This window comes from Haliaeetus albicilla, chromosome 2, assembly GCF_947461875.1.
Source record: "Haliaeetus albicilla chromosome 2, bHalAlb1.1, whole genome shotgun sequence".
Classification (NCBI taxonomy): Eukaryota; Metazoa; Chordata; class Aves; order Accipitriformes; family Accipitridae; genus Haliaeetus; species Haliaeetus albicilla.
The window spans coordinates 46,117,998-46,144,257 of NC_091484.1; the positions used below are offsets into that span (position 1 = coordinate 46,117,998).

A 26,260-nucleotide genomic window follows, 5' to 3' on the forward strand; every position below is an offset into this window, starting at 1 on the left:
AATTCAAATAAACAGCAAGATTCAGTGGAGGAGGGAGTATCGAGTTCATGTGCACATGCCAGGTTTTTTTCTTTCTTTTCTTTTCAGAAGCATGCATGACAGCACTGCTTTTCTGCCTTTCTAAAGGACAGATGACTGAGCTGAGCAGGTGGGTGTGCTGTGCTTATGAACTGTAGGTTGTTTAATAAGAACTTCAAATGAACAGCCTCAAGGATTCAAAGGCTATGAAGAACCTCTGGTGGCCTTTGCAATTTCCCAGGCAAAGCAGTGGGAGCTTTAGGGCAAAATCCATGTTTTGCATGTTGTAGCAAATTTAGGCAGGTGTATAACTGACATGCTGATAATGTTTAGCCACATTTTTACAGCACGTGAAAGCACCTTTAGGAAATACAGAAATAGCGCAGAAAGCACAGGCAGGTCTAGCAAATCCCATGAGATCCCCTCAACTATGCCTCGGCAGTACCTAGGTTTCACACAAACTGCAGTGGCCCTTCTTGTGCTCCAGGGATCCACAGAGCAGCTGCAGGGAGATAGTCCCATCTAACAGACGGGATCCCCTAAGTGGGAGCGAGGCCAAGGTATAGGCTGCCCCATTTTTTTGCCTGGGCTGGGCAAAATGGAGCGGGGAAGGGGATCATAGGAAATACCAGAGCAAGGCTCTGCACTGGGGAACATCCCACGAAGAGGCACACCACTCAGCCACGGCTCTAGGCAGCAGGTTCCCCCTGTGGTACCCTAGGGCGGGACTCCATCACAGGTGACAGTCTCCCATCACCTTTTAGACAAAGATCTCCCTGTCTCCTCTGCCAACCAGGGCACCACATCTCAGCCTTTAGGACCTTCTAAGTTTGAAAGGTCTGCTTATGGTTAAGAAATAGTAAATTTGCAAAGTGGGCTGGGAAGAAGAATAAGAAGATGAACTGTAATTCTTTGTGCTGGAATGAAGTATTTAAAGGATTAGGTAACATTATTTCTCTTCATTTTATGTAAAGTACATAGTCACCAGCAGAGCGAAACCAAAATAACTACTAAAGTCCATAGTATTACTCTCAGTTTATCTAACTGTGGTCGAAAAGATCAGTCCTTCATTTCACTCATTGGTCAGTACACAGTGAAACAAAAGGATGCAAAAATATTTAATTACTCCTGAGGGGAAAAAAAAATTCTGGTAGAGATATTGTAGAGTATCCGGTAGAGATACTGATTCAATCCCATTTTTCCTTAATAACACTAACTTAAAAGTACATGTTTTGTATTTTGTTCTTATGCAATTTTCATTTGCATGTTTTCTTTAAAAAACATAAAGTAGGCCACAAAAAGAATACAAATTTCTAACAACTCTCCCTGTTTATGTTTCACTTACACTCTCCTTCTTGGAGCAGGTGATCCAAACGGTGTTAGCACATATATCAGTATTTGAAATCAAGTGTCACTATATCTCTCACAAAACTGATTTAGGGTATCAGAAAATCAGAACCTCATCTGGAAGTTACGATTCCTTCTAATCTCTTAGTATCTCATATTCCCATTAGACTGAAATGTATCAACCCACTTTCTAGAACAATGTTACTGTTTTATCTGAGGTATCAGTATCATTACTTCTGAAGAAGTTTGAGATTTAAATCTTAAAACAGTTAAACTTCAAAAAACCTCAATAAATCCCCTAAAAAGTAGTGCTGAAGTTTAGAAGACAGTGCATACCTCTGTGGTGAAGAAAGCCCAGGAGCATGAATTCCTACCAGGCTGTTCAGGACATTTCACACACTAATTCTGCACACACAGTTCTTGTACTTGACAGGCCTACATAATTTTTTTCAGCTACATCATGTATATAAGCTTTAGAAAACAAAACAAACCAAAAGCCAAAACCCAAAATACAGACATAAACTCTTACCAGAACATAAGTTTCCCTGGTGATACGGGCAGGAAAAATCATCCATTTCACAGTACCTGCCATACACCTTGCCTAGCTTGGTTTTGTAGCAGAAACATTTTCCATCTATGCAATTTCCTTGACCACTGCAGATGGGCTGGTCCTGGTGTTGTCTGCATCTCTCAGAAGGAAGCATATCTCTATTAGAGCTACAATTATTGTCACTGCAATGGGACTGTTTGCCATCAGACAAAGTTTCATCAGCCCATATTCTTTTGTGCCTTGCACTGTCTCCATACTGACAGGCGCAGCTTTTCTGCACATTAACGACGGCGGTTTCATTGAAACCAATAGGCTTAAGTATTGCATATTTTCTTCCTCCAGTTGTATCACATCCTTTCATGGTAACTGATACATTGAAAAGTACCTAAGAAGAAATAAAGACAGATTTTACATCATTATTATTTCCTATAAATTGCTTAAATATTTTAACACATAAATAAAGCAGAGTCTTACATTGTATATGAATGTGCACTAGCTAATCATAACAAAATACACAGTGGCCATCTGTCAAATATGCTATATTAGTCATGATAGGCATCACAAATACAGTTAAAATCCCAACAACAGAAGATTGACAGCAGTCTACTTTTCATGTTAAGAAAGCAGAGTTGCAAATGACAAGTTTAATACAAGTTAAATAGTAATAGAGTTACCATCATCATCCTCCTGTTATTATTGAATGTGTACCTTCTGTTATATTATAGAAATACTCAGATGAGAATTGGGACTAGCAAGACAACACACAAACAGAAACGGAGATACTGTTCATAAAAGGAACCTATAATTAATGTTCTTGCTGCAGAAACGGTCCATGCAAATAGAAACCACACAGTTTTTTTTGGATGGCCCTATCTACTCCCACTAAATGGCTCACACCTACTAGCAAATTATTTTTCCCAATTCCTACAATGGGGATGGAGCAAGAGTGCCTTGCTGCTCTTGCTGTGGCCCTGGGCAGACCAAGTGCTGCTTCAGAGCGGACGCGGTGCCCATCTCCTGGCTGTGTCATCGCCATCACCACCATGCCGCAGGTCCTCAGCCCACTGCAGCAGCAGCCCCTGTGGCTTTCCAGAGTCCTGGCACAGGACCCTGGATCATTTTTGTGCTTAGGTGACTGCCATAGAGTTTGCATCAACTACCAAAACTCTTTGACAGCTCTGATGTGTGATGCTCTCACTGGAAGCAATCTTGTATTTCACGACTGCTTTTCGGGCTTTTTTTGACTGGTAGGCTTCTGACAGAGCTATTTAGCCTGCTGATGAAAAACAACTCTTCCTCACCTCCTCACAGAGAAAATATAACCAAGAGGAAAAGGTGAGAAAGGAGCCCAAAAGAAGCAAATACCTTTACTCTTTACCAGCAAAGAACAAAGATTTCCAAACAAAAAAAGAGAAAACCTAAGAAACTGATTACAGAGCAGGTTGAAACTACCCCCGAAGACTAAGGCCATTCATTTCTCATCACTGTCTCCCCCTCCCGCTGCGCCCCCACATGAGGACAGCCAAGCCCTTGGGGACAATGGTGGCTTTGTGGCGAGCAGGGCTGCGGCTGCCTACATGGACAACAGGAGAAGAATGTTGTGCAGAAGCATGTGCTTAATGTCGTATCGAGGGGGCACAGAGGCTTTGTTTCGCCCTTTGCTTTTCTTCTTCTTGTTTCTCAAATGCGCCACTACACACATAACCCCTCAGTTGCCTACACTCTCCGTGCATAAGACTTCTTCCATTCAGTTATGGGGCAAAAGTTTGGCTATGCAGTAATTAATTCATACGGCAGGTGCGTATCACGTGGGGAGGACAGGCTGCAGCTAGAGAATGTGCTTTTTATTCAACACAGAGCCCTGCTAGAAAACATCATCTTCATGTACAACACAGTACTGGAGGAATGGCAGCAAGATGGGAGGGAAGGACAAATCATGTCTTGCGTACGAGTAGTGAAATTTGATGGGTCTGAACACAGCAGCAGAAAGATGAAACATATTGCGACTAAATAATTACGACACCGTGAACACTGACACTCGCTAATAGCCAAAGTTAGTTTTGCACTCTGAAGAGGCCGTAGGATTCTTCCAGAATATAATACACTTTGTGTTTTGGTAAGAAAAGGAAGGAAGAAGGATTAGACAATGAAAGGAATGTGAGAATTAAGGAAAAGCATTTTGCCTGTAAACAAATACTGAAAGGAGGATTTACGGTTAAAATAAATTAATCTCTTGAGGATGGCTCATTTTCAACAGCAGTAGAGGTTTAGGACCACATGCAATCTTTTACAATCAACGGGTTTGGCAGCTTTTTATTAAAAAGAAACAGATATAAATATTTTTCTTTTCATTAAACAGAACAAATTCCAGCCCTATTTCTTATGACATGCACAGGGAACAACACTGGAGAAGAGATGAGTTAAGAAGAAAAACATAGCAAATCTCCCTTAAACTATAGAAGCTAATCAGCAGCAAGTGATGCAGACAAAATTCAGAAGAGCATAAAATACATCTAAATGAATGTTTTAAAAATTCACATATTTAATCTACTGATTTGTTTTGCTATTTCTAAACAGAGACAGAAGTAAAATCACACCAGCTGAGACGTATGTCAAGAAGGAAAGAACTCCTTGACCTTGCTCTCCAGAAACACAGACCTCTTCCTGGCAAGCTAAATGAATTACTCTACTAGTCCAAGCAATTTAATAAATATATCAAGGCACAGAGAAGTTGTTCTGGGAAGAAAACCATGTTCTTTATAGTAGCCAGACATCCTCCCCCACATTTTCATGGTGCATGATGCTCCAGTTTTACAATCCATTTAATTCAGTAGGTGGTACAGATCCAAATGGCGATAAATAATTTTATTAATATGATTTATAAAATAAACTAATTATCCAGAACCCTGGTTGTGCATGAAGACTACTAGAGAGAGTGAAAGGTGGCATCTAGTAGAGACCCAAGGAACACAAATTCCAGTGATTCTTTTCCACCCGGTGATTATCTTTCAACCTCTTTACGTACAGATTTCATCACAAAGCAAACAGCTATTGTGCCCAGTGGAGGACAAAGAAGGAGAGTTTTAATGGACATTAGCTTTCAGGAAAAGCTTTGAGCCTTAGTTCCACAAGATTAGTGAGAATTAAAATAAGATTCAGGAAAAATAAAACCAGAGAATAATAGAGGAAAAATAAAACCAGAGAATAATAGAGAGTCTGTGATCATTAATCACACAAATCCATTTTCACTTTAAGTAATTCCCTATAAGATTTCACACCATTGAATCCCAATCAAACAGAAAAATAAGTATTTCAGTTCCTTGAAGAATGAGAACTATCAACATACTTCTTCATTATATCCCACATTTTTACATCCTTCCATGCCAGTTTTTTTACTTCCATCAGGACAGATTGCAGTGATATTGAAATGAAGACCTTGGATCTGGTTATCCACTTGAATTTTCACTTCAGAGATTAGTTTCTATAACCAGAAAACAAGTTTTAGTCACATTGCATCTCAACATATAATGTGCATTGGTGACTAACACCAAGTACTGCTACTATGTCTGACTAAAAATGAAGAAAGCTTGTCTGTGTGAATAAAGGAATGAATTAAAGCATTGTTTCCCACATAAAGACCCGATTACATTCCAAATATAGACAATGAGTGAACTGGTAATTCTGATAAAGAGGATTACGTTTTCCAGATAAAAATGTTTTCAGCTTTTCTAAAATGGTTTTGAGACTGTATTTTTTGAAATTTGAAAATCTATTCTAACAACCGTGCACAACAAAAACTGCTTATTGTTTGAGAGACTACACTGCCTTTTAGCCACATATTTAAAATAAAACAGTAAACATACATACAACTACCCAGCAGAAAAGGTTCCTAACTGACTTGACATTTTATACACTTCTGATATTTTGCATCTGTTTTCGAAAAGTTTTCTCTGAACAAACCTTAGGGTGACCTGAAGGCTACTGGGATTATTCTTACTGATTTATTTGGGTCAGCTAGGACTATACAAGTCCCATTAGGGCTTTTTGCAATATAAAATAATGAAAAAACAGCTACTTTGTAACTTGTATTTACTGCATGCTCTAAAATTCTGCTTCCTTCTAAGAAGGAATATTGCTTCTTGACCTTTCAAAAATTTATTAAAGCTCTTTACAAACATATGGAGCTGAAAATTGCACGAAGAGATTATTAAAATTCCTGGCATATTATTACTATTTAAAAAATTAGTTTAGTGGGATATTTTTACTGCTACAAATGGAAATTTAATCACATGAATCTGAACACATGTTTATCTTAGTAACTTTTTGAAAATTAGTGACTCATCTTTGGCTTTTTTGCCAGGGATTTTCAGCCAGGGTTTTCCACAGTTAAGCCTAAGGTTTCCCTGCCTAGAACAAGAGTGCAAGAAGCCCCCTGTCACTGAACATCAACACTAAATTTATTTTCTTATCTAAGTACTTTTGCTTTCAAGAAAGCAAAACATTCAAGCCCTGTTCACCGTGTGTTTGTATATTACAAGCCCCTAAAACTATGATAAAAATCTCATAGTATCAAATCCAATGAAGTTTAGGATGGGAAGGAAGATACTGCCTAAAAAAATGAAAATAAGGCAAGACCAAACTGGGGGTGGCTGGAGCAGGAAAGTCCCACAGAATCTTCCATTGAACTAAATAATTGTTTTGTAAATTTTCTTTTCCTCTCCTTGAATGTTTGCCCTGCACTGTGCTCTAAAAACTGGGATACAATTTAGGATGGACAGTGTAAAAGAGGCATACAAAAGGACTATGATCTTCAAAATTTTTTGCCAGCAATTTCCTGCAAACCTCCATATTCAAAATTAGATTTCTCGATTTTATAAGTGAAAGTACAATATCAGTGAGAACTTCTCTGAAGTTTGACTACACCCAACCTCCTCTGCTTTTGAATGTCTTTGCCTTCTGTACAATGTTTCCAACATGACAGTAAGAAAAATGTGCACAAACTCACAATATTTACCAGGAACAGACATGGGACTTGGCTTTTCATTATAGCTAATTTGCTGAAAGCAAATAGCTTGATTTAGATGGTTAACCTAGTACAATGGATAATTTCAGCCTCCCACGTCCAACTAACTAAAAATAATGTGATACATGTTGGTACCTTGCATATAGCTTTGTAAATGATTTTTCAACTTTGGGAACTTGCATGTTTGTGTAACTTGCACACCTTAACAGCATCCAACCATCTAACCCATCACGTTCATTTTGGTGCTGCTCTATGGGCTCCCGGTACTCTAGTACCTCAAATGTATACTACTTGGCTTCATTTCCAAAGCTGTTTATGCCCCCTCTTACCAGGCTATCTTTCATTCGCAATCAAGATGCCAATTTCCACTTTCAAGCTGCCATTTGCTGTCAAACATTTGTGAAAAATGACTTTATGCTCTTTCCCATACTATTACTTTCAGCTGAGAACTCCACATGAGAGTTCAGAAAGCCATTTCCATTGTTCTCTCCCAAATCCCTATCAAAACTTTTCTTCAATGCCATGCCTTAAAAGCCCGAGTCATTACACTGCTTTGTGCAGTGTAAGACCTGCTTTCCCCAATACCCACTGTTGTCAAACAACCTCCTTGTAAATTCCCACCTGTTGTCCATTTTCTTAGAATTATGCTATAAAACCCTCTAGATACTGCACTATCTTTTTGCTCTGAATTTTTACAGTGCCTAGACAGTGGTGTCTGGTCTGTAACTAAAGATCTGAGATGCCTAAATTCAAATAAGTCAGACATTTCTTTTGAAGTTACATGGCAACAGGTGCAGAGAATCAAACAGCATATTTAGGAGCACCCTTAGAAAAGAAAAAAGTGCTAGCTCTTGGCTTTGAGACAGCTTGGGAATTTGAGAGCTGCCATGGGAGTGTCACTCACCAACCTGGACATTCAGAAAATAAGGGAACCTATCCTTGTGGACTTCAGATAGGTGCCAAGATCTGGGAAACTCCAACTTCAGGCTATGAAAGGTGAAAAATCCCTGTACAAATATGGCGTACAACATTGTCACTCTGTTCATACCTGATAGGCTTCTACCACCAAATCGTTGAGATTTGCTGCTTGTGATTCTATCTGTCTTGCAACAGTACCAGGCAACAGAGGTAACAGATCCTATGAAAAATACAATCATTTATGCACAGTTTTAATTTTTAATATAAATATTGTGCTTTCAAAATTGGAAAAAGAAATCAGGTTTCTAACCTACTTTATACCAATGGAACTGGCTTCCTTGAACTGCAAAAATAACATTGATGTTATTGTCAATCAATTTTTCAGAGAGCTGCCCAAGAGATGGATGCTCCTGCAAAACACAACAGAAAAGAGAATACTGCAGATCAGTAGGGAAAAACCTTATATTTCACATATGACACGATACAGGATTCCAAAACCACCCCAAACCTTATTTCTAAATGTACAGAGAAATGCTAGGCCTACATCCAGAAGAAAGTGGCACCAACCAAATAAGCAGATCATGACAAAAAAAAATCATCAGGGCATCAGCCAGACTGTGACAGGCTTATCTGTTGCCAACTATGCAGGGGTGCTGCACAATAGGACTACCTCATACAGTACTATTTTATTGTTTTGAGTCTGATGCTTAAGAAATATGGATATGATGTTGTCCATGGTCCATCTAGAATGATGATAAGATTCTTGAGAATGATAGGTGGGTTCTTGTGCAAAAGTCAGGGAGAAAGTACAACATGAGAGCACTGAGGTGAGGTGTGCTTAAGGTGAGTAATTAAGTTTGTTCCTCAGAAATGTATTTTGGCACCAGGGATCAGGCACATCAGCTAAATGCAGCCACTGGGTCAGGTTCTAGCAATGTCAGTATTCTGTACATATCTTACTTATGGCAGACAGCTTTCTCCTTCTCTGTATGTGCAAGACCTGCCTTAGGATTGATGCCTCCAGTCCTCACTGCGACAACCTGCTACATTTTCTTAACCATGCTTGTGCTTGAAGAAGGTAGCATGAGTTTCACGTCTCTCCCCAGTAATGACATTGCTCTATTTGGTGAAGTACCTATGATGGCATGTCCTGTGCCAGTGACCTGCCCTTCTACATTTCTCATCGAGAGATCTGACATGGATTCGAGAACAAGAAGTGCGTTGGTATCCCTTCATCTAATATCTGGGGAAGCATAAGGGTGTCTGTGTGGTCCCAGTGGGCTTTATACACCTGGGCTATGTGAGATCCCTTCAGCTCCAGTACTCTAAAACAAACTGTATCTGAAAGTTACCGCTTATTTACCATACATCTGTGAATACTTCTCAAGAAGTAAATTCAACACTTAAAACCCATGACTAAACATAGAGAAGTGACCGGAGCCTTGGCCTGTGTTTCCCCTTCCAGATATTTCATCCGGACACCTTCAATTATGTCAGGTCCTTCAACCTCTTTCCCCCATATACTTCTGCTGTCTTTCTCTTCCTGATATTTTTCACCATCTGCCCCATATTGTCTCTCTCTTGCACAAACATGCTCCGTTTCCCTGCACAATTCATTTCTCCTCAGAGTGCTGCTTGTTACTCAAGGCACCCTGCAAGTCAAGTGCTCTCCTAACAGTAATCTGAATACCAAGACAGCTGAGACAAAGTTATGCAAGGGAGCAAAATCTGGTTTTGGTCATATTGCCCCATTATAAAGAGCCTTGTACAGAAAGAACGAAGGAGTTTCTTGCTGCAGTCTGATCTTAGTCAGGGTCCACGCCTCTCTCAACTTTTCTACCCTTTGGTAAGAGATTCTATTCCTCAAGGTAAGTGATGACAGGTAGGTAACATAGTAATAAATGGACCTTCTTATAGCTCCAGCTAGGAAGTGTGCCATACAGGAGGGTCCAAGGAGCATGCATTCCCACTACACAGCAGTTGTGGGTGAACTGCAGCAGCAGTGGCTTTGTTGCCATTTTCAGGAGCCTACAACACAGCACTAAGCCCTCCTTCCTTCTCCATGACCACAGAGCACAGTGGTGGGGCCTCCGTTGTGCAGCACAACCCTACAGGCCACATGCAGCTGGCTGGCGGATCACAGACACACCAAGGGGTCCCAGGACATGGGCAAGTGAAGCCAGACGTTCTGCAAATACCTCCTGCACTGTAAATGTGTGAATGATGGGGGCAGTACTGAGGGATCATGAGGTGGTGGTCAAACAAGTCAGTCTTCTTGCTTAACACGTGACACTAGACATGTCCAAATTCCAGCAGAGTGGCCCCTCAACATCTCTGCAACTAAGAGCAGAACTCTGGGATCAATAGTACCAGAAATGGGTTTCCAAGCCCTCACGAAACAAAAGCTTATTCAGATGGAGCTTACTGAAGTCAAGAGATGACATGCATAGATGTGCAAGAGTTGCAGGGGCTACATCCCCAAACCACCTAGTCTGCTTACAGGTAAAGCTGAACTTTCATCACTTGTCAGCTCTAACTCACTAGAGTGTCCAGCTTGGTTAGCAGTACATTAAAGTCTCACTTCAGATTAGAAAGAAAATTTTTCTTTTTATTAGAAGGGAGTTTAAAAAAAAGAAGCATCAACAGAGCTACACCATCTTTTTCATTTTAAGCATGTAAAGAGATGACATAAGGAACTGTTGGTCACTAATGGAGCCTCACTTTGCTTGCTGTAAAAACCTTGCTGTACTTCATGTATTTTTATCTTATCTCTTTCCACTACTGCTCTAGAGAATGTACTTTCATTTTAGATCATCTTTCTTGTTCCAATTACATCATTCATTTTATTATTTTAACCTACTATGTTAAGCTGAGAAGATAACTAATACAGATGTTAGTATTTCAGAAAGGGAGTTAACCAAGCACAGATCTAATTAAAATGGACTAGATTTCTTTCCTGTCTTATGCTTTTTTGCTGACCTCTGCGTGACTGCGTAGCAAAAGTTAGAAAGAAACAGGCAGAAAAGTAACTAACTGGAAACATTTCTGATGTGAAGGCTAAGCTTATGCAAATAAATAAAGCAAAGTCTTCTTAACTGGCACAAAGAAGAAATAAAAATATGCCAAAATGCCATCTTCTCAAGACTACCAGAAGCTAAGAATCAAAGTAGGAAAACCATGTGATTACAGATGGCTCTTTAATTTAGCATAGCACAACAAAACTGCATTGATAAGGAAAAAAAAGCAAAAATGTTTCATATGATCTATTTTTTAAAAAGCTGACAGCCTTTCATGACATTTCATTTAAATATCAAATAGTCTTTTACCCCCCCCCCCGCCCCGATCTCACTTGCTCATTTGAAGCTTCTTTATGGATCTCTATGACTAAAATAATCACATATACCACAGAGAAGAGAAGAGAAGAGAAGAGAAGAGAAGAGAAGAGAAGAGAAGAGAAGAGAAGAGAAGAGAAGAAAAAAAAGCAGGAAACCAGTACCCCTACCCTTACAGACACTATTGTGTTATCATGTCAAATCTACTCCAGAAAATATTTAATACTGAGAAAGATTTCCATTCTACCCCTTTTCTATTACTAAGTGCATGGCCACTGTTACATGTGGACATGCAGAAATTAGGCCCTGGTTGAAAAATTATGGGCTAGCAGCCAGAAGGCACATGGGCCAAAATGTGCCACCACAGATCTAAGCATCTTTCAAAGTCATTTCATTTGGGTGGCTAAAAAGGCTACCTCATTTCACAAAAGGCATCAATAGCAATAATCATGGAGGTTTCTTATTCTATACAGGACAGTAAAATCTGATTCTTCAGACCAGGATCCAGAATATCACTTAAAACACTTTCTTCAACCATCCATCAATCTATCATAGTTGCTTAGAAAGAGATTCATTGATTTTGTCTGTACTTTATATTGGTGAGGTTTTCTGGCTGCAAGAGAAGTTAATTTCTCAATTTGGACAGAAAATAAATATAGTTGGTTTTTTTTCTCAAACAGACAATATCTTTATTAACAAAGGAATCCTGAACACCAGAAAAAGATTTGTACCTTCAGCCATTGTTTAATAAGCAAGCAAAATTCCTGTCATTTACAGAACTGCAACTAGGGAAAAAAAAATAAAGAAAGAAAAATAGAGCTAAGGACACCATAACCTGTAAGTATGCTCTGCTTTTGGAAAGCAAAGTTTCGGGATTATATGCTTTAAGCAGAAGAAAGGAAGGGCTTGTTTTTATCCCAGGGACACTGTAGAAATACTGAAACTGAACAGACTGGCTAGAGGGAAATAAATAATCCTGACATCTGTGAGGGAATATCCAAGAGGTGACAGAGGGAGTATATGAATGCAAGAACATCAGATAATCGGAAATCCAAACAACCTTCCTGTTAGCACATGCTTAGCTCCCTCCTCCACTCAGCAACCTCCGGAACACCCACCGATTCCCAGAAACCTCCGTGTTTCATGATCATACACCATATGGCAGCCGCTTCCCGCTGCTCCACCACCCTTGTAAACACCAGTTGCTGCAACTGAATTCAGGTCTAGCCTAACTTACACGTAGCCCTCACTGACTTCACTAGCACTTTGCTGGCTTGGGCCGAACACAGGCTATATACTTCAGCTAAGTGCAGCTAGCACTGTGAATAAAACTGTAACGTGCTTTAATGATACCACAGTTCTTTATTCTGTTTTCTGGTGATTATGTGGCAATTAAGTAGTGATTAATGTTTCTTAAATAAATGATTCATATTAATTTAAGGAAATAACCAAAGCAACTAAAACCTACAAATCTTAGGAAAAAAATTCCTTTCTTCAGTCACTCATGACTACTTCATACATTCTTGAAGACATTATTTTGAAAGCTAAAAATATCTGCTGAAGGCATATTATTTTGCTACAGTGGATTTAACGCAACTTTTTGCACAGGTGTGTGTCACCACACATTGGCTTTATACTGTGAGATTCAAATGTGTTTAATGCTACATTATCACAGCAAAGCTTTGTGGCACAAGAATATTTTCTAGTCCATCATGGTTGAATTATCTCATTGTAGTTGTACATCTTTACTCTTACCAAGCCTTTCAATCAATGCAACTATACATCTTCTAACCATAAACCATGACCACTATCTTTGTCTTATTAGTAGGATTGGGCAATTCTTACATATTACCAGCTGCTTCTTGTGCAAAATATCACACCAGACACTTCCTACTTATATTTTATACAAAATGTGTGTGATTTTTATGAGATGTTAATGGAGCAAAACCAGTGACATATCCTCCTCCACTGTGTACTGTTGTCTCAAACTCCAAAATACTTTATCCTGGACCAAAAGAACGTCAGTATTTCCAGGTGACTGATTCTTCATTTCACAACTTGCCTACCTGGAAAAATACTATTCTAATAACTGAAATAAAAGCAATGCTTTGACAGCAATCTAAAAACCTCTTTTATGCAGTTTTGCACTGCTTCTCTGAAGGCAGAATCTACGACATATACCTTACCATACTCGTAGCTTTGATGTACACATTATCTTTCAAATGACAGTTTCCATCATGGGGAATTACGATCCCTGCTAATTTGCTATCAAGGGCCAGATGGGAAGTTTGATCTGTCATCACAAGAAGCAGTCGCTTTGCTTCTTTACGCCATCCAATATGGCTCTAAAAAGAAAACAAAATTAAGCGTAAGAAAGGAGTAACTACCTATTTTCTAAAATAATAAATAACAAAATGAAAAATTAATGTTAAAGTCTACTTTCAGATATTAGACTGCTTAGCAGCACTGAGTTTAAACCGGACTATTTAAAGCAATTTGTGTGGAAATATATGTCATATCCTACATCTGAAAACTACTACTGTGAGTCAGGGATCCAGTTACCACTTTCTTTGCTTTTTAAAGAAAGATGTCTCAAAATATATACAAGTTATGCATTATATAGTGGGCTTGGGTAACAGCTGCCACATCGTGTGTGTCACTATTACATACAAATGCAAATGCATAGCATTTGTAAAATTCTCTGGGATCCAAAAAGCATTACAACCAAAAAATATGCATTCATTTGTATTGGTACTTGGTGCCCTTTTCTATTTTTACTTTGTATTTATTTACTTTATATTCTAATTGTTCTATAATTTTCTTTTCCTACACAGCTTTCCAGAAAGGACATTGGTAAATGATCAACAAATCAATAAACTAAAATTTGAGTGTCTTCATGCACCTGCAAATTGAGAAATCCCTTATCGTGCAGCAAAATACTACATCTATCCACCATTTTAAGGGATTAATAGCAAAGTGGCATCCACAAGGGTGAATTTAATGTGCTTTAGGAATTCAGTGATGTGAAGGAGGTTGCAGGGCAAGCTTATATCTAAACTGGGTTAGGTGCCAATTTGTATTTCAATTAACATTTGTTTCCTTGCAAGGAATAAATGGCTGCTTTAAATCAAACTTTAGAGGCACACAGGAATCACCTCATATGCTTTTTCTTTATTCCCCCTCCCAATTATTCCATCGTCTTCACTAATTCCACTTTTCCTCCTTTTTCCTCCTTCCTTCTCCTCCTTCCTACAATGCTGTCTCATCTCTACCATTTCCCTTAACACTGCCAGGTATTTTTCATCTCATGTGAAACGTCTATCTGCAATATAGTCCATGCACTCAGCCAGGCTTTGTGACTTATTCTCTACCTTCCTTTCTTTGCTTTGCAGAGAGGAATTTAGCTTCTGTCTCAGGCTCATTCCCTGCTAGCTCTGAATGGGGATTAAGTGTCTCGTAACAGTAGAGATAATAAGTACAGAGGGGTGTGGTGTCTTTTCCAGCTTACACGTTAGGCAACAGCCTCCCTCAGACAATCCTGGACAGCATTCCCCTAAAGAAGGGGCATTTTATTTATAAACAGGTTGTATTTTAAATAATCCCAAATTCTCCTCCAGCACCGTAGAAGCTCCTTGCTCCTAAGAATCCATCATTTCACTTTGTCACCTCAGGACTCCTATCTATATATGTCACAGCAACCAAAATTTTAAAGTAGCTTCATGTCCTAACCTGCTACCTCTTGCAAGAGGGATGTATTGGTTAAAGCAAGATGGAGCAAGTTAAGAAGTTCTGTTGTAGGCAAAATGAGTGCACATTAATATAAATTATAGTTCATGATGGTTGTTATGAATTGCACATTGTTCTCACCCATTTTGGTTCACAATTCAGTTAGCAGGAAAGCCTTCCCATTCTCATGAATGTTTCCATTCCATTGTTTTTGGAAGCATATATTATTCTAGAGCTCACATGTCACAAGTGTGGAATGTGTCCAATAAGAAACACTGAATTTTAAGGAATTTTTCCAGAGCTCCAGAATAATTTTTTATAACAGCTCTGGTCACAGTGTCTATGAAGAGTGGCTTTTATTTACCTGTTTTACAGCTCATCAAAATTTGAAAACTAAATTGGGCCAAACTATTCACTTTTAGCATAGTTTGGATTACTTTTTGTCCGTGACTCATTCTACTGCTCCAAAAAAAAAGAATGTGAAGATGGACAGGATAAAATAATTGTCCTGACATCATCCCAAGAGATGAGAAACATAACAAGCCTGTGATTTGGACGAGTTGAATTACCTTCTTTAAAAGAGGACCAGAAAGACTATCTTATAGAGCATTAGCAAATCCATGAATCGGCCAACTTTCAAAACTTCTATTGCAGTACTATGCATAGAAGAAAAAACAGCATGCAAAATAGGCCTTTAGAGCAAACAAATTCTTATTCTTTAATACGCTTCTAGCTTGGGAACTAGTGATGCAGGACTTTTCCATCCTTTTCTGCGTGGGAGAGATGGTGATGAAATTTTATCAGTATGCAAAAGTTAATTTTTCTTTGATTTGTATTGTTTTTAAATACAAACTCTTTAAAAGCTGAGGTAACATTGAAGTGCATTTGTTTTCCTTATCTGTGCAAGCAGATATGTAACTGATTCTTTGGTTTTCAAACACATTAAGTAGAAGAAATGTTTAATGGTATCTCTTCACTTAAGAACACAAGGAGGGCTTTAATGATTTTTTAAACTAATTTTGTAATTGACTGAAATGAATACATGTGCCGGTTCAAGCAAGAACCAGTTGCTTTCATTGTCCATCCTACGTTGGTTAGGCTGGTTAAAACCAGAATTTGAGGAACATCATTAACCAATAATGAAAAATATTTCCTTACGCTCTCCTTTTTCATTGTCAGTGGGAAACAGAAATGTATAGCTAAGGGGAAAATAATGGAAAAGGAGGAAGAAATCTTACTATTATCAGGCCTATAACTGACATTTTGAATTCAGGAACAGTGAGCACCGTTGTATCAATATATATATATATATTTTTTATATATATATATATATCCGTGTCTGAACTACCATTTAGTCTTTTGTAAATAAGCTGCTTACCTGGCATACAGCTGCTTGGAGCATTGCATCAAAACCCCCTTCAGGTGTATCAATATTCCCAGAAATTTTTTGTTTATTCACTGCATTTCTGAATTCTGCTATGTTGTCGGTCAAGGATAGCACATGAATATAACCATGAGGAGGCATACAATCTAAATTATAATCACTGTACAAAAACAAAACAAAACAAAAGTCTAACACATTTCATATTTTCCATTTTGTAGGAACATGTTTAGCTAACAGTCACAAGAGCATTCCAGACGCCTTTAGAAGACCTTGAACAGAAGATGATAATAAAGCCAATTAGAAGAACGCAAGTACGCATTCCACGATAAAGGGAACTTGGCACAAAGAACCTCAATTCGGCAGTTTATCTTGACCAATTAGACTGAGACCAGTTTCGCATGTTTTAGTTGGTATAACCAATTATGCCCTATGTTTATGCGCGTGGACAGAGATGGTATAACCAATCATATTCTATGATTGTGCGCGTGCACAATGACTTTGCAGAATATGTGATTATAAATATGCGTGTGTTTTAGCAACAAAGGGTCATCTGTCGTCTGCTTTCAACTTTACAGGCATCCATCTATTTCTACCTCCTGCACCATTTGAAGGAGATGTAAATATTGCACCCCTATTAACCCACAAAATCCTGTTACTAAAGAAGATGTATATATGCACATAAAAGAAATACTTAAAGAAAGAAGAATAGCTCCATGTGAGATTCAGTTCAGTGGGAATTAGTTCTAATTTAGTATGAAAAATGTATTTTTTCCGTATTTTATGGAAAAGTATGTAATATAACTTAGGTAATGTAGTAACAGTACGTAGGTAGTGTTTCTGTACAGAACGAAAAGAAACACAACGTGAGTGATGGTATCATCTCAGAGAGTATATGACCCCTTTTGGAATGTCTATGGAGTGGCACAGCTTTACTTTTCATTATCCTGAGAAAGGGCTATCACGTTGCAACTTTAAGATCCTTTAATAGGTCAATACACAGGCTACTGGATCAAAACTAAAACAAAATTTAAGTTCCTATATCCACTAGTAGTAAGTAAAGGTATGTAAAATTAATGTTGAGTAACGGTTACCTTATTAAAGGGATAGGAAACTCCATTTTCAGTAATATCTTCATTGTAAGTGATACTTTTGAAATTATGTATAAGGGAGAAAGTATGAAGTTTGACATAAGGAAGCTAATGCCACAGCGCTAACACAGGTCATTGCTCTGCGACCCGTTTACGACAGTGGAATTTACGGCACAAGCTGAAGTGCTCATCTGATTCAGAGATGCTGAGCAGGTTTCAACCCACTTAACTTCTGTTGCATACAGTGTAGGCATTCAGACTATGACCTCCCTGCCCCCAACTCAATTTAGAGTCAATGAAGAGAAACTGGTACTGTAAGGATTAATACCTCTGCACATGACTACTTTTAGGCAAAATGAATCATGTCCTACAAGTGGTAATTGATCTCCGCTCGCTATATAAACAGTCTAGATGACAGGACATTTATATCTATCTAATGAATTCCACTACTAGAGACAAATTCAAAAATCACTGAAATCAAAAAAATACTTATGGACTTCACAGAACTTTGGATCATGTCTTCCCAGGAAAGATAATAACGAGCAAGAAGGTATGAACAGTTAATATTAATTTTTCCAAGTGTTATGGTTTATACAGATTTGAATTTGTTGTGAATAATCTTGTTCTACAGAGGGTTTTGGAAGTGATCCCTCACTTTATGTAAGCGTTTAATGCAAGGTATAAAAGACATGGCATGAAAAAAGAAATGCAAGCCAGAACACCTTTCTTATTTAAAATGGGAGTTCATTCATATTACAACTGTGGAATTAGATCAGAGGATCACTTTTGTTCATTAAATGAGCTGAAAGAAACTGCATCACCGACAAAAGCAGAGTTTTAAGAAAAGAGTTACTGAATACACGACCATACACCAGAAGTCCTACGTCCAAAATAACTAAGAACACAACAGCTGACTATAAAATTAAATGCAAAACATATTCAAATATACCAAAGCAGCATGTTGTTTGGCTTGTTTTGCTAAAGAAAATACAGCACATTTTTTCTGATACAGAAACAGTTTTTCTGAAATCACTCACCAGATATTTCAGAAGTAATCACTGTATAATGATTTTCAGCATTTTCTTATGAACTTTGCTGGAGAACCAAGGTGTAATGAAACAAAGACAGATTCTGAAGAGCTTTAAAAATAAATATGCATAATGCGTATTTGTGCAATGAAATAATTTCTCAGTGGTACAGCAAATATACAAAGACTACATACCTGCATTGGTTATGGATTCTACCTGGATGAATGCTAATATAGGGTGACACAGTTTTATCCACATAGGATCCAAATCCAAGTCGAAAATCAAGAGAAATATTCGCCATCTTTTTAGATAGAGCAAATCCAACGGAATTTAGTTTTTCTATATTGTTGTGCATAGAGGCTGAGACATCAACTAAATAATAAAGATCCACAGGGTATTTCTCTAGAGGACGAACTCTTAAGATAAAGTTTGCTTCACTTCCTGATTCAAAGGAAACAAATAAGTTTATTTACTATTTTTGAGTGGACACTCTTAAAGATACATTTATTTTTGCAGCAACCTCAGCACAAAGTTGTTTGTGTCAGCAAACAGAAAAACAAACAAACAAGAAAACCTCCCAAGAGTAAACGAAACCTTGAAGCATCGTTCAAAAATAAGCCATAAAGGGGCTCTTTGTAAAACATCTTGCTTTTTTTTTTTTCTTGCAGGAGCACTGTGCAATTTATTGTAAAAATCTGACTTCTCCCCATTTTCTTTTAAATTCCTGGTTATGCAATCCCTTTGGTATTATACCAAAAAGCAGTTATGAGTCATGAAGGACACAGATCTGCATACAAATTGTGGTCAGTGACTTCAAGGTTGACACTTCTAAGTATGCAAGTGTATCCTGCAGATAGTTTGTCATATGAGTCTAAAACTACATGTGTACCATAAAGACAGCACAGCCTGAAAAACTCAGGTAAATTATGCTTCAAGTTTATACCAATCTATTTCCAAAGATTTGATGAGAAAACTCAGTAGGATCAAAATATTTTTTTTAAAAAAGAGGTTTTAATATTAAAAAAAAAAAATCCAGTTTTTGGCGTATACAAAACAGAACTCTTCTTTTATTTCAGCACGACAAATGTCTGTCTGTCCTGCAGAACCACATCACATTCTCGTATGCAATAAAAACATTAATGCTTAGGAAGCCACTAAAAGTAGTCCTCACATTTTTCTTTGCCTAATATTCTGTAATGCCAGCAAAAAGAGTGAAGTGACTGGAGTATGTGCAGTGTAGGTTCAGAAATGCATGACTTCAAATTATTCATTACTTTATGTCACCCAAAGTGTGAGCTCATGGAAGAAAAGAGGGAGTAGGATCTTCACATGATGAGTGCAAAATCTAATTATGCAATGAAGATACAGCAAAGGACAGGAGGAAGGGGGACATTATAGAAGAATTATGGAGGTTTTCAATAAAAGCTATCTACACACATTCAGAAACAGATTCACTAAAAAAAACCTCACCTGAAATGTGACTTCTCTATTCATGACATTTACTAGCGCATAGGACATTGCTAGATAGTGTAATTAAAGTACATGTAACAAAGAACTGACCCAGAAAAGTTAAACATGCAAAGTACTTTCTTCCAACGGTCTCTGAACATAATCCACCTGAAAATGTCAGGATGTGTCTGTATCAGGTCTTACATGAAGAAAACACAATTTCAGTGTGCTGTAACTTATGTGTTTCCTCTTTGCCGATGTAAATTGAATTACTTTTTGTAAATGACGCTTGCAGGTCTCCAGTTTGCATATAGCAAGCTGCTGAGTGCAGCTTTTATTTTTTCCCACATAAATCCTGACAGTTGGGTATATGTAAACAATGACAAAAACCACCAGTATCAAAACAAAAACATCTTTGTCTGCATGATTATACTGTATCAAATTTCTGGTTTGAGGCACAACTATAGCTGCATGTCTGTGTATTTCCCTGGGGAATACAATATGGGCAGGATGTCTATATATCAAAAGTTTTTCTTCTGGAACCCTCAGAATTTCAGTCTTCTGCCCCCCTGATGCAAGAACTTCCACAAAGCGTATGGAACCCCAAACTTAATTTCACTATTTAATGGCAAAAACACTCATTAAACCAAAGTTTAGAAAGCTAAGTTTTTTCTATGAATCCAGTATGCCTTGGAAGTAGATGTGATTACAGACACTTCTAGAGCTAGTTCAGTTCCTGAGACCACCTCTCAGTACAAGGCAGAGCATCAGTCATTTCTTTGGAAGGAGAGTAAGGAAAGGAGAGGAAGTGCTGGTATTACTTTCTCAGTTTTACTAGTATAAAGATAGAAAGCCAGAGTTCCTTTGTGCTTTACACTCATGCAGATCCTTCCTTTTTCCCTTGTAATTGACAGAAAATTATCTTTTATACAGTGAAGATCAGCAAGACACTTTTCCTGCTCACTTGATGTTTTTCTACCAAAGATTGGTCCCTCTTAAACATATTTCTTTCTCCAACTATAGTTTGCAAAAGAAATAAATAAATTAAATTTTATGATATGAAACATACCCTGCATCCCTTTATATCACTTTCCACTTCTGCTGTTGGCTACAGCCATTTTAGAGACAGAGAACATGCATTGATTTAACTTGAGTTCAGCTGAGGGCAAATAGAGATAGACTAGAGAATCTCAGATCCATAAAAGGACTTGCAGATTTTATTAGGGCCAGGTGTCTTCACATTTTATAAATGAAAAGTTAGGCAGTGAATACCTAAGTCTCCTTCAGGAATCCAGTCCTTTCTTATATATTGGCTTTGGTGTCTTCATAGTTGTCTAGTCAATGCACTTAAAAGTAATCAAATAATCAAGGAGCTTATCAAACGATGAATTTAGGAATTCTAGCCCTATTTACTTTCAGTAAGGAATACAGTTTATATGCATGTAAGGGAAAACTATTTGTGTAAGTAAGTGGCTAAAGAAAAAGAGTCAAGAAACTACAACAGATAATGGAAAAGACTACCTAAAATCCCTTTTTCACTAATTGCTTGCATTATTCTGACCTTCAGCTGTGTTTGACAGAAACACTTCTTGCTGAAGACCGTACTTGAATATGGGAGCAACACCGTCATAGTCCTACAATATAATGTTATAGCATCATTCTTCAAAATAATTATTCCAGCCACTTCTTCAGAAAATATCTGTATTTAGTAGGACTGGATTTAGTTTAAATTGACTATAATATCAATGTGTTAGAGACAACCCAACCTGGACGCAGTTGGACTGAAACTTTTCCTGGTGTCACTTGTGTATTTGTTTCATGGTCACTGGGTATTGTGACACCAACTGTGGGATTTTCTACAAAATCTGATTGGCAGCCTCTCTTCATTAAGTTGAAAACAGTGTCACAGCGTCCCTTCTGTGTTGCGTCAGCCATGAAATCCTGTTTTATAAGAGACAAAAAGTACAAAACAATCTGAGCTGAAAAAACCAACTGTAATATCTTCAAAGGAAAGAGAAAAACAAAATAATAGTCTTTGAAACAATAAAATATGCTACTATAATTGCATAAATTGTAGAATGAGTTCATGGAAGCCATATGTTTTTAATATGGGCAATGACAAAACATTTAAATTAGAAGTTAAACATAGTTGCCACAATGACTTTTTTCTACAAAGGACAAAACTTTTGTATGAGAAAGAGGATCTTGCACAATCAGAACAAGCTGATTTTGGAGAAAAAGGAAACTACATACTGCCACTATGTCACTAAAAAAAAGTTCTGTGCTATGCTATGAGTTAGTTATACCAAGAAAGTGTCATTCACACAACATAAAAACAGGTTAGTTTTCAGAGGAATCCACTGGTAATGTTACTCAGGCTAATACTTAAAAGTAGCAGCAGAAGTCAGCTTTAGATTTATCTAACCTGAATTTGTCTATCACAGATGTTTAAGTTTTACCCCATACCCTACACCAAATCCAAAGACCAGCTGGACTGTATCATTTCAATCCCCAGAAAGAGGAAACTACGTACTACAGGCCTGGACAGTTTAAGATGCCACCAACATAAAAAAGCCCTTGTAACAACAGAAGAGTGATTAGCAGTAGGATGATCTCAGAAGCAGCACATCCTTTGTCGCAGTAAAAGGGCAAAGTTGCCAAAATTGTGCCAACATGATCCGATGCAAAATTCCTTCCTGACCACAAATCTGATGAGTAACATGATCCTGATCATGCAAGGAAAAAAAAGACAAGATCTTTTGTACTGTTTCAAAGCATTGGTCCATCCCAGCCACAGCTGGAGACCAAACAATGGACAATCTCTGATATTTCAGAGGCAGATGGGGAAAATAAACAATCAAAAAGTGCATACAGCCAGCTGTGTATTAGAGAATAAATAGTCATCCAGACCCTGAAAAGACCAGAGAAAGCCCCTGAAGAATGAGACTTGACAGTCATGTGTTTTCCAAGTTCCAACTCATTTTTGTAGTCTACCTCTGATATCTTTTTTCCATAACCTTCTTTAACATAGACAACAGAGACTACTTTTTTAGGTTACTGCTATTTATATACCCTTTTTGATGTATATACATTTCAAAAAGGTAGATTTTTAAACATATAAAGAACTTAGCTACTCTCGTTATTAATGACTGATGTGTAGCATTTTCTGAAGTTCACTGTGTGGGGGTATAAAGTCAAAGCATCTCAAGTGTTCCTCAGGGCTGATTTTCTCATTAGAAACATTGTTTAGATGAAGCAGGCATGCTAAGCTGAAAAATGCTCCTGTAACTTTACTCTGGAAAATTTCTGTCAGCATTAATACGGGTTTTGCCATTCCACAACCATGGACAGGGCATAGGTGAACAAGCTATCAAAGCATGGTCTAAGAGGGTTTGACAAACCCCTGGCTTCCATGAACAGCTCTCAGGATTGACATGAGAAGTGAGGCAAGAGAAGCAGAGCAGAAGTGAAACCTGGTCAAATTTGAGCGCCTGGTTAGAAGGACACCTACTGCAGCTTCATAGCACTGGAAAGCTAGCAAGGGCTGTTCCGTGTTAAATACAGATGTAGCAGGATAAAACTGTGCACTTTGTAAGACAGGACATCAGGCCAAAATAATGGACCACTCCACATTGTAATCCATTGTGCCATCTACACATGCCCTAAGGCTCCTCTTGGAAAACAAGACCTCCATGCCGCTATTCATCCTTGCGTCACTTATCCTTATACTCGTTGCAGACTAAGTTAATCATTCCAAGACACAATATCTCAGATAAAGTTACACCAGTGCCTTACACTCCTCATCTCCTCCAGGTGCACCCCAGGAACTTACCTACCTTCTCTGCTAACCTGAATGCTACTACAGATAATTTGCATGTGACCTTCAAGAGTATATGAGCTTGTAATTGTCAGTGATATTCTTCAAAACCTTGCTCCTCTGAAGTGCTTAAAATGGTCCAGCCTTACTCTAAATCATGTAATCAACTGTTTTTTTCTGTCAAACAAACCCAGAAATTCTCATATTCTTACAGTTCGCAAAGCAATAACAATTTCAGAATAATTCTTGCTACCTAAGATCTATCTTCTGTGATAAGTCTCAGAACTGATAGTTTGAAGTGTTGAAATAAGAAAAGTATAATTTTTTCCATTTGTGACAGGGTCATAATACATGGTGAAGTCAAAGTTAACTCCACTGTTAGTAAAACCTTTTGCTAAAAGCAATAGGCATGTATGTATAGACTTGCTCTGATATATAATGAGGACTTAATATAAATTACTGATAAGTAATTTTGCTTTTGCAGCCAAAACCTGTTGAACTCTCAAAGCTACTATAAGTCTGCTAAAGCTGTCTACAAAGCAGATGGAATGCATTAAAAAGTTCTCACTTTATTTAAAATTACTGCAATTTTCCAAATAAAAGATTGTATTTTCTCCTTTGGAAACAAAATAAATTTCACATGATTTCTCAGGTTCTGTCTCCAGGGATCATTTAAAGACTTTCTTGCTATTTCTCACTATAATTTTCACAGTTAAAAGTCTTTTATCTTTATAAAGATTGGAAGCAGCTAAAATACAAAGTCAAATGTAAATAAGCAAAATGCCATACCTCTTGAGCACACCATCCACACTCTGGACCCAAAGCAAGACACTTCGTGCATGTTACTGCATTTGAAGTGGCACATCTGTTTTCCGCTGCAATGAAATACAAAACCAAACATTCATGATTTATGATGATATGTGGGAATTGCAAAATACCTAATTTTAAACCAAGATTTCAGAAATTACTTCACCAGATTAAAAGTGATGACAACGTATCCAAACAGAAGTAAAACAGAACAAAGGCAGCCCGGTGAGGGAATACTTGCAGCTTTTTTTTTTTTTATCTACAGTCTAGAACTATATGTACAGATTGAATAAACTCCATTCTCAAGGCCAAATTCTTAAGACCCTGATTTAGAATAATTTTGAAGTGAAAGTTCATTCTTGGCATGTACCTTGCTGATTTACTGCCTAACAGAAAAAATTTACCAGGTAGCTTATCTCTTCATAGACATTTTCCTTTTAAGTCATTTACACTTGACTGAGTTATTCATTATTCACTCTGCATGGAACTCAAAATATTTTCTCACCTTCTATAAATATTCCCCCTCTGCATTTTCTGGAATGAACAGTTTCCCAGAAGAGGCAGATTTTTTTTTTCCAGAAGCGAATACAAATTTATCCAACATTACGTGTGTCACAGATTGAAGACACATCATTCCGTACTAACAACTGCAAAAATTGTGCCTACTAACAGGTCTATCAGCAAAGTCCTTTATATCCTTTTCAGATCTTTGTTTTATAGGTCATTGCTTAAGTTACTACTCTTTGCTATGAAACTTTGGCAGTCAGAATTGAGAAGAGGTAGCCTTTTCAAGGGACTTGGTCAACTCAACTTGAACGTCAGCATTAGCGTATCCTTTCAGCACATTCAGCACAAGTCTGTTGTAGACCAGTGTGCCTCTCTACACGAGACAGAATTCACCTGCCAAGAGTTATGCGGAAGGCACATAATATGACTCATCAGTGCACAGCACAGTAGTAGTGCTGTTTAATAACACTGCTTTGTGGCATATTCAGCATGGCATATTATAAAATATACTGGAAACAAAATAAAATGAATTACTGCATACTGGAAAGGCTACATCTGTTAATTGGTCCATTGTGATAATGTGCGTATCATGATATCAAAACAGTTTGAAGAAAGTTTGTTTTTTATCCAAAATTTTGGCTACATGTACTGTCACTCAGATTCTTTCTTTCCAACCTGCAGTAATGCAAACCATCTCTCTTTTTAGAGTAATGAGAGCAACTTCTCACAGTGAGAAGCTGTATTAGGAAAACACATACTAAAATATCTTTTTTTATCTTTATTTAACTGATTTCAGCTATGGATTCAAAGACGAGATCCCGTATCACATGAACAGCTAGTCCTCAATAGGTCACTTTGAATAACTGGTGATCCAAGGAACTAATCACAGCTTGTAAGTTATTAGTAACAACAACATGCATACTATTATCAGTATTAACAAGATAGAAAAACCTAGTAGAACACAATTGCAGCATTATGCTGAGAACATATAGGCTAGTGGCAATCTCATTAACTTCAAAGGTCAGAGCCATATTTCTATTTCATATAAACTGCGGTTGACAATTTTTGCCATGCAGGCAATGTGAGAAAAGAAATGTATACAAAAGGGAGGGAAACTCTTACAGATATGATAGAAACAATAAGCTGAAAAGCAGCCCAGGAAGGTGCTGGAACAGAGGGAAAACTGATTAAAGGGTGGGAGAGGTTGGCAAGGATAAATAAAGGAGGAGTTGCTAAGGAGACAGAAAAGAACAAGACAAAATCCAA

The 26,260-nt window shown here is 37.7% G+C and overlaps 1 protein-coding gene across 7 annotated transcripts in view; it reads right to left on the reverse strand.

Annotated features, from left to right (window-relative positions):
- ITGB8 (integrin subunit beta 8) overlaps window positions 1-26,260 on the reverse strand; it is a 56,231-nt gene that overhangs the window by 15,897 nt on the left and 14,074 nt on the right. For all 7 annotated transcript variants that reach the window (XM_069773624.1, XM_069773661.1, XM_069773669.1 and 4 more), the window contains exons 2-10: window positions 24,470-24,555; window positions 21,630-21,804; window positions 18,609-18,855; window positions 16,293-16,458; window positions 13,375-13,533; window positions 8,171-8,266; window positions 7,987-8,076; window positions 5,262-5,396; window positions 1,895-2,300 (exon numbers count right to left, since the gene is read on the reverse strand). In XM_069773624.1, coding sequence (XP_069629725.1) covers window positions 1,895-2,300; window positions 5,262-5,396; window positions 7,987-8,076; window positions 8,171-8,266; window positions 13,375-13,533; window positions 16,293-16,458; window positions 18,609-18,855; window positions 21,630-21,804; window positions 24,470-24,555 — 1,560 coding nt within the window. The remainder of the gene's footprint in view (window positions 1-1,894; window positions 2,301-5,261; window positions 5,397-7,986; window positions 8,077-8,170; window positions 8,267-13,374; window positions 13,534-16,292; window positions 16,459-18,608; window positions 18,856-21,629; window positions 21,805-24,469; window positions 24,556-26,260) is intronic.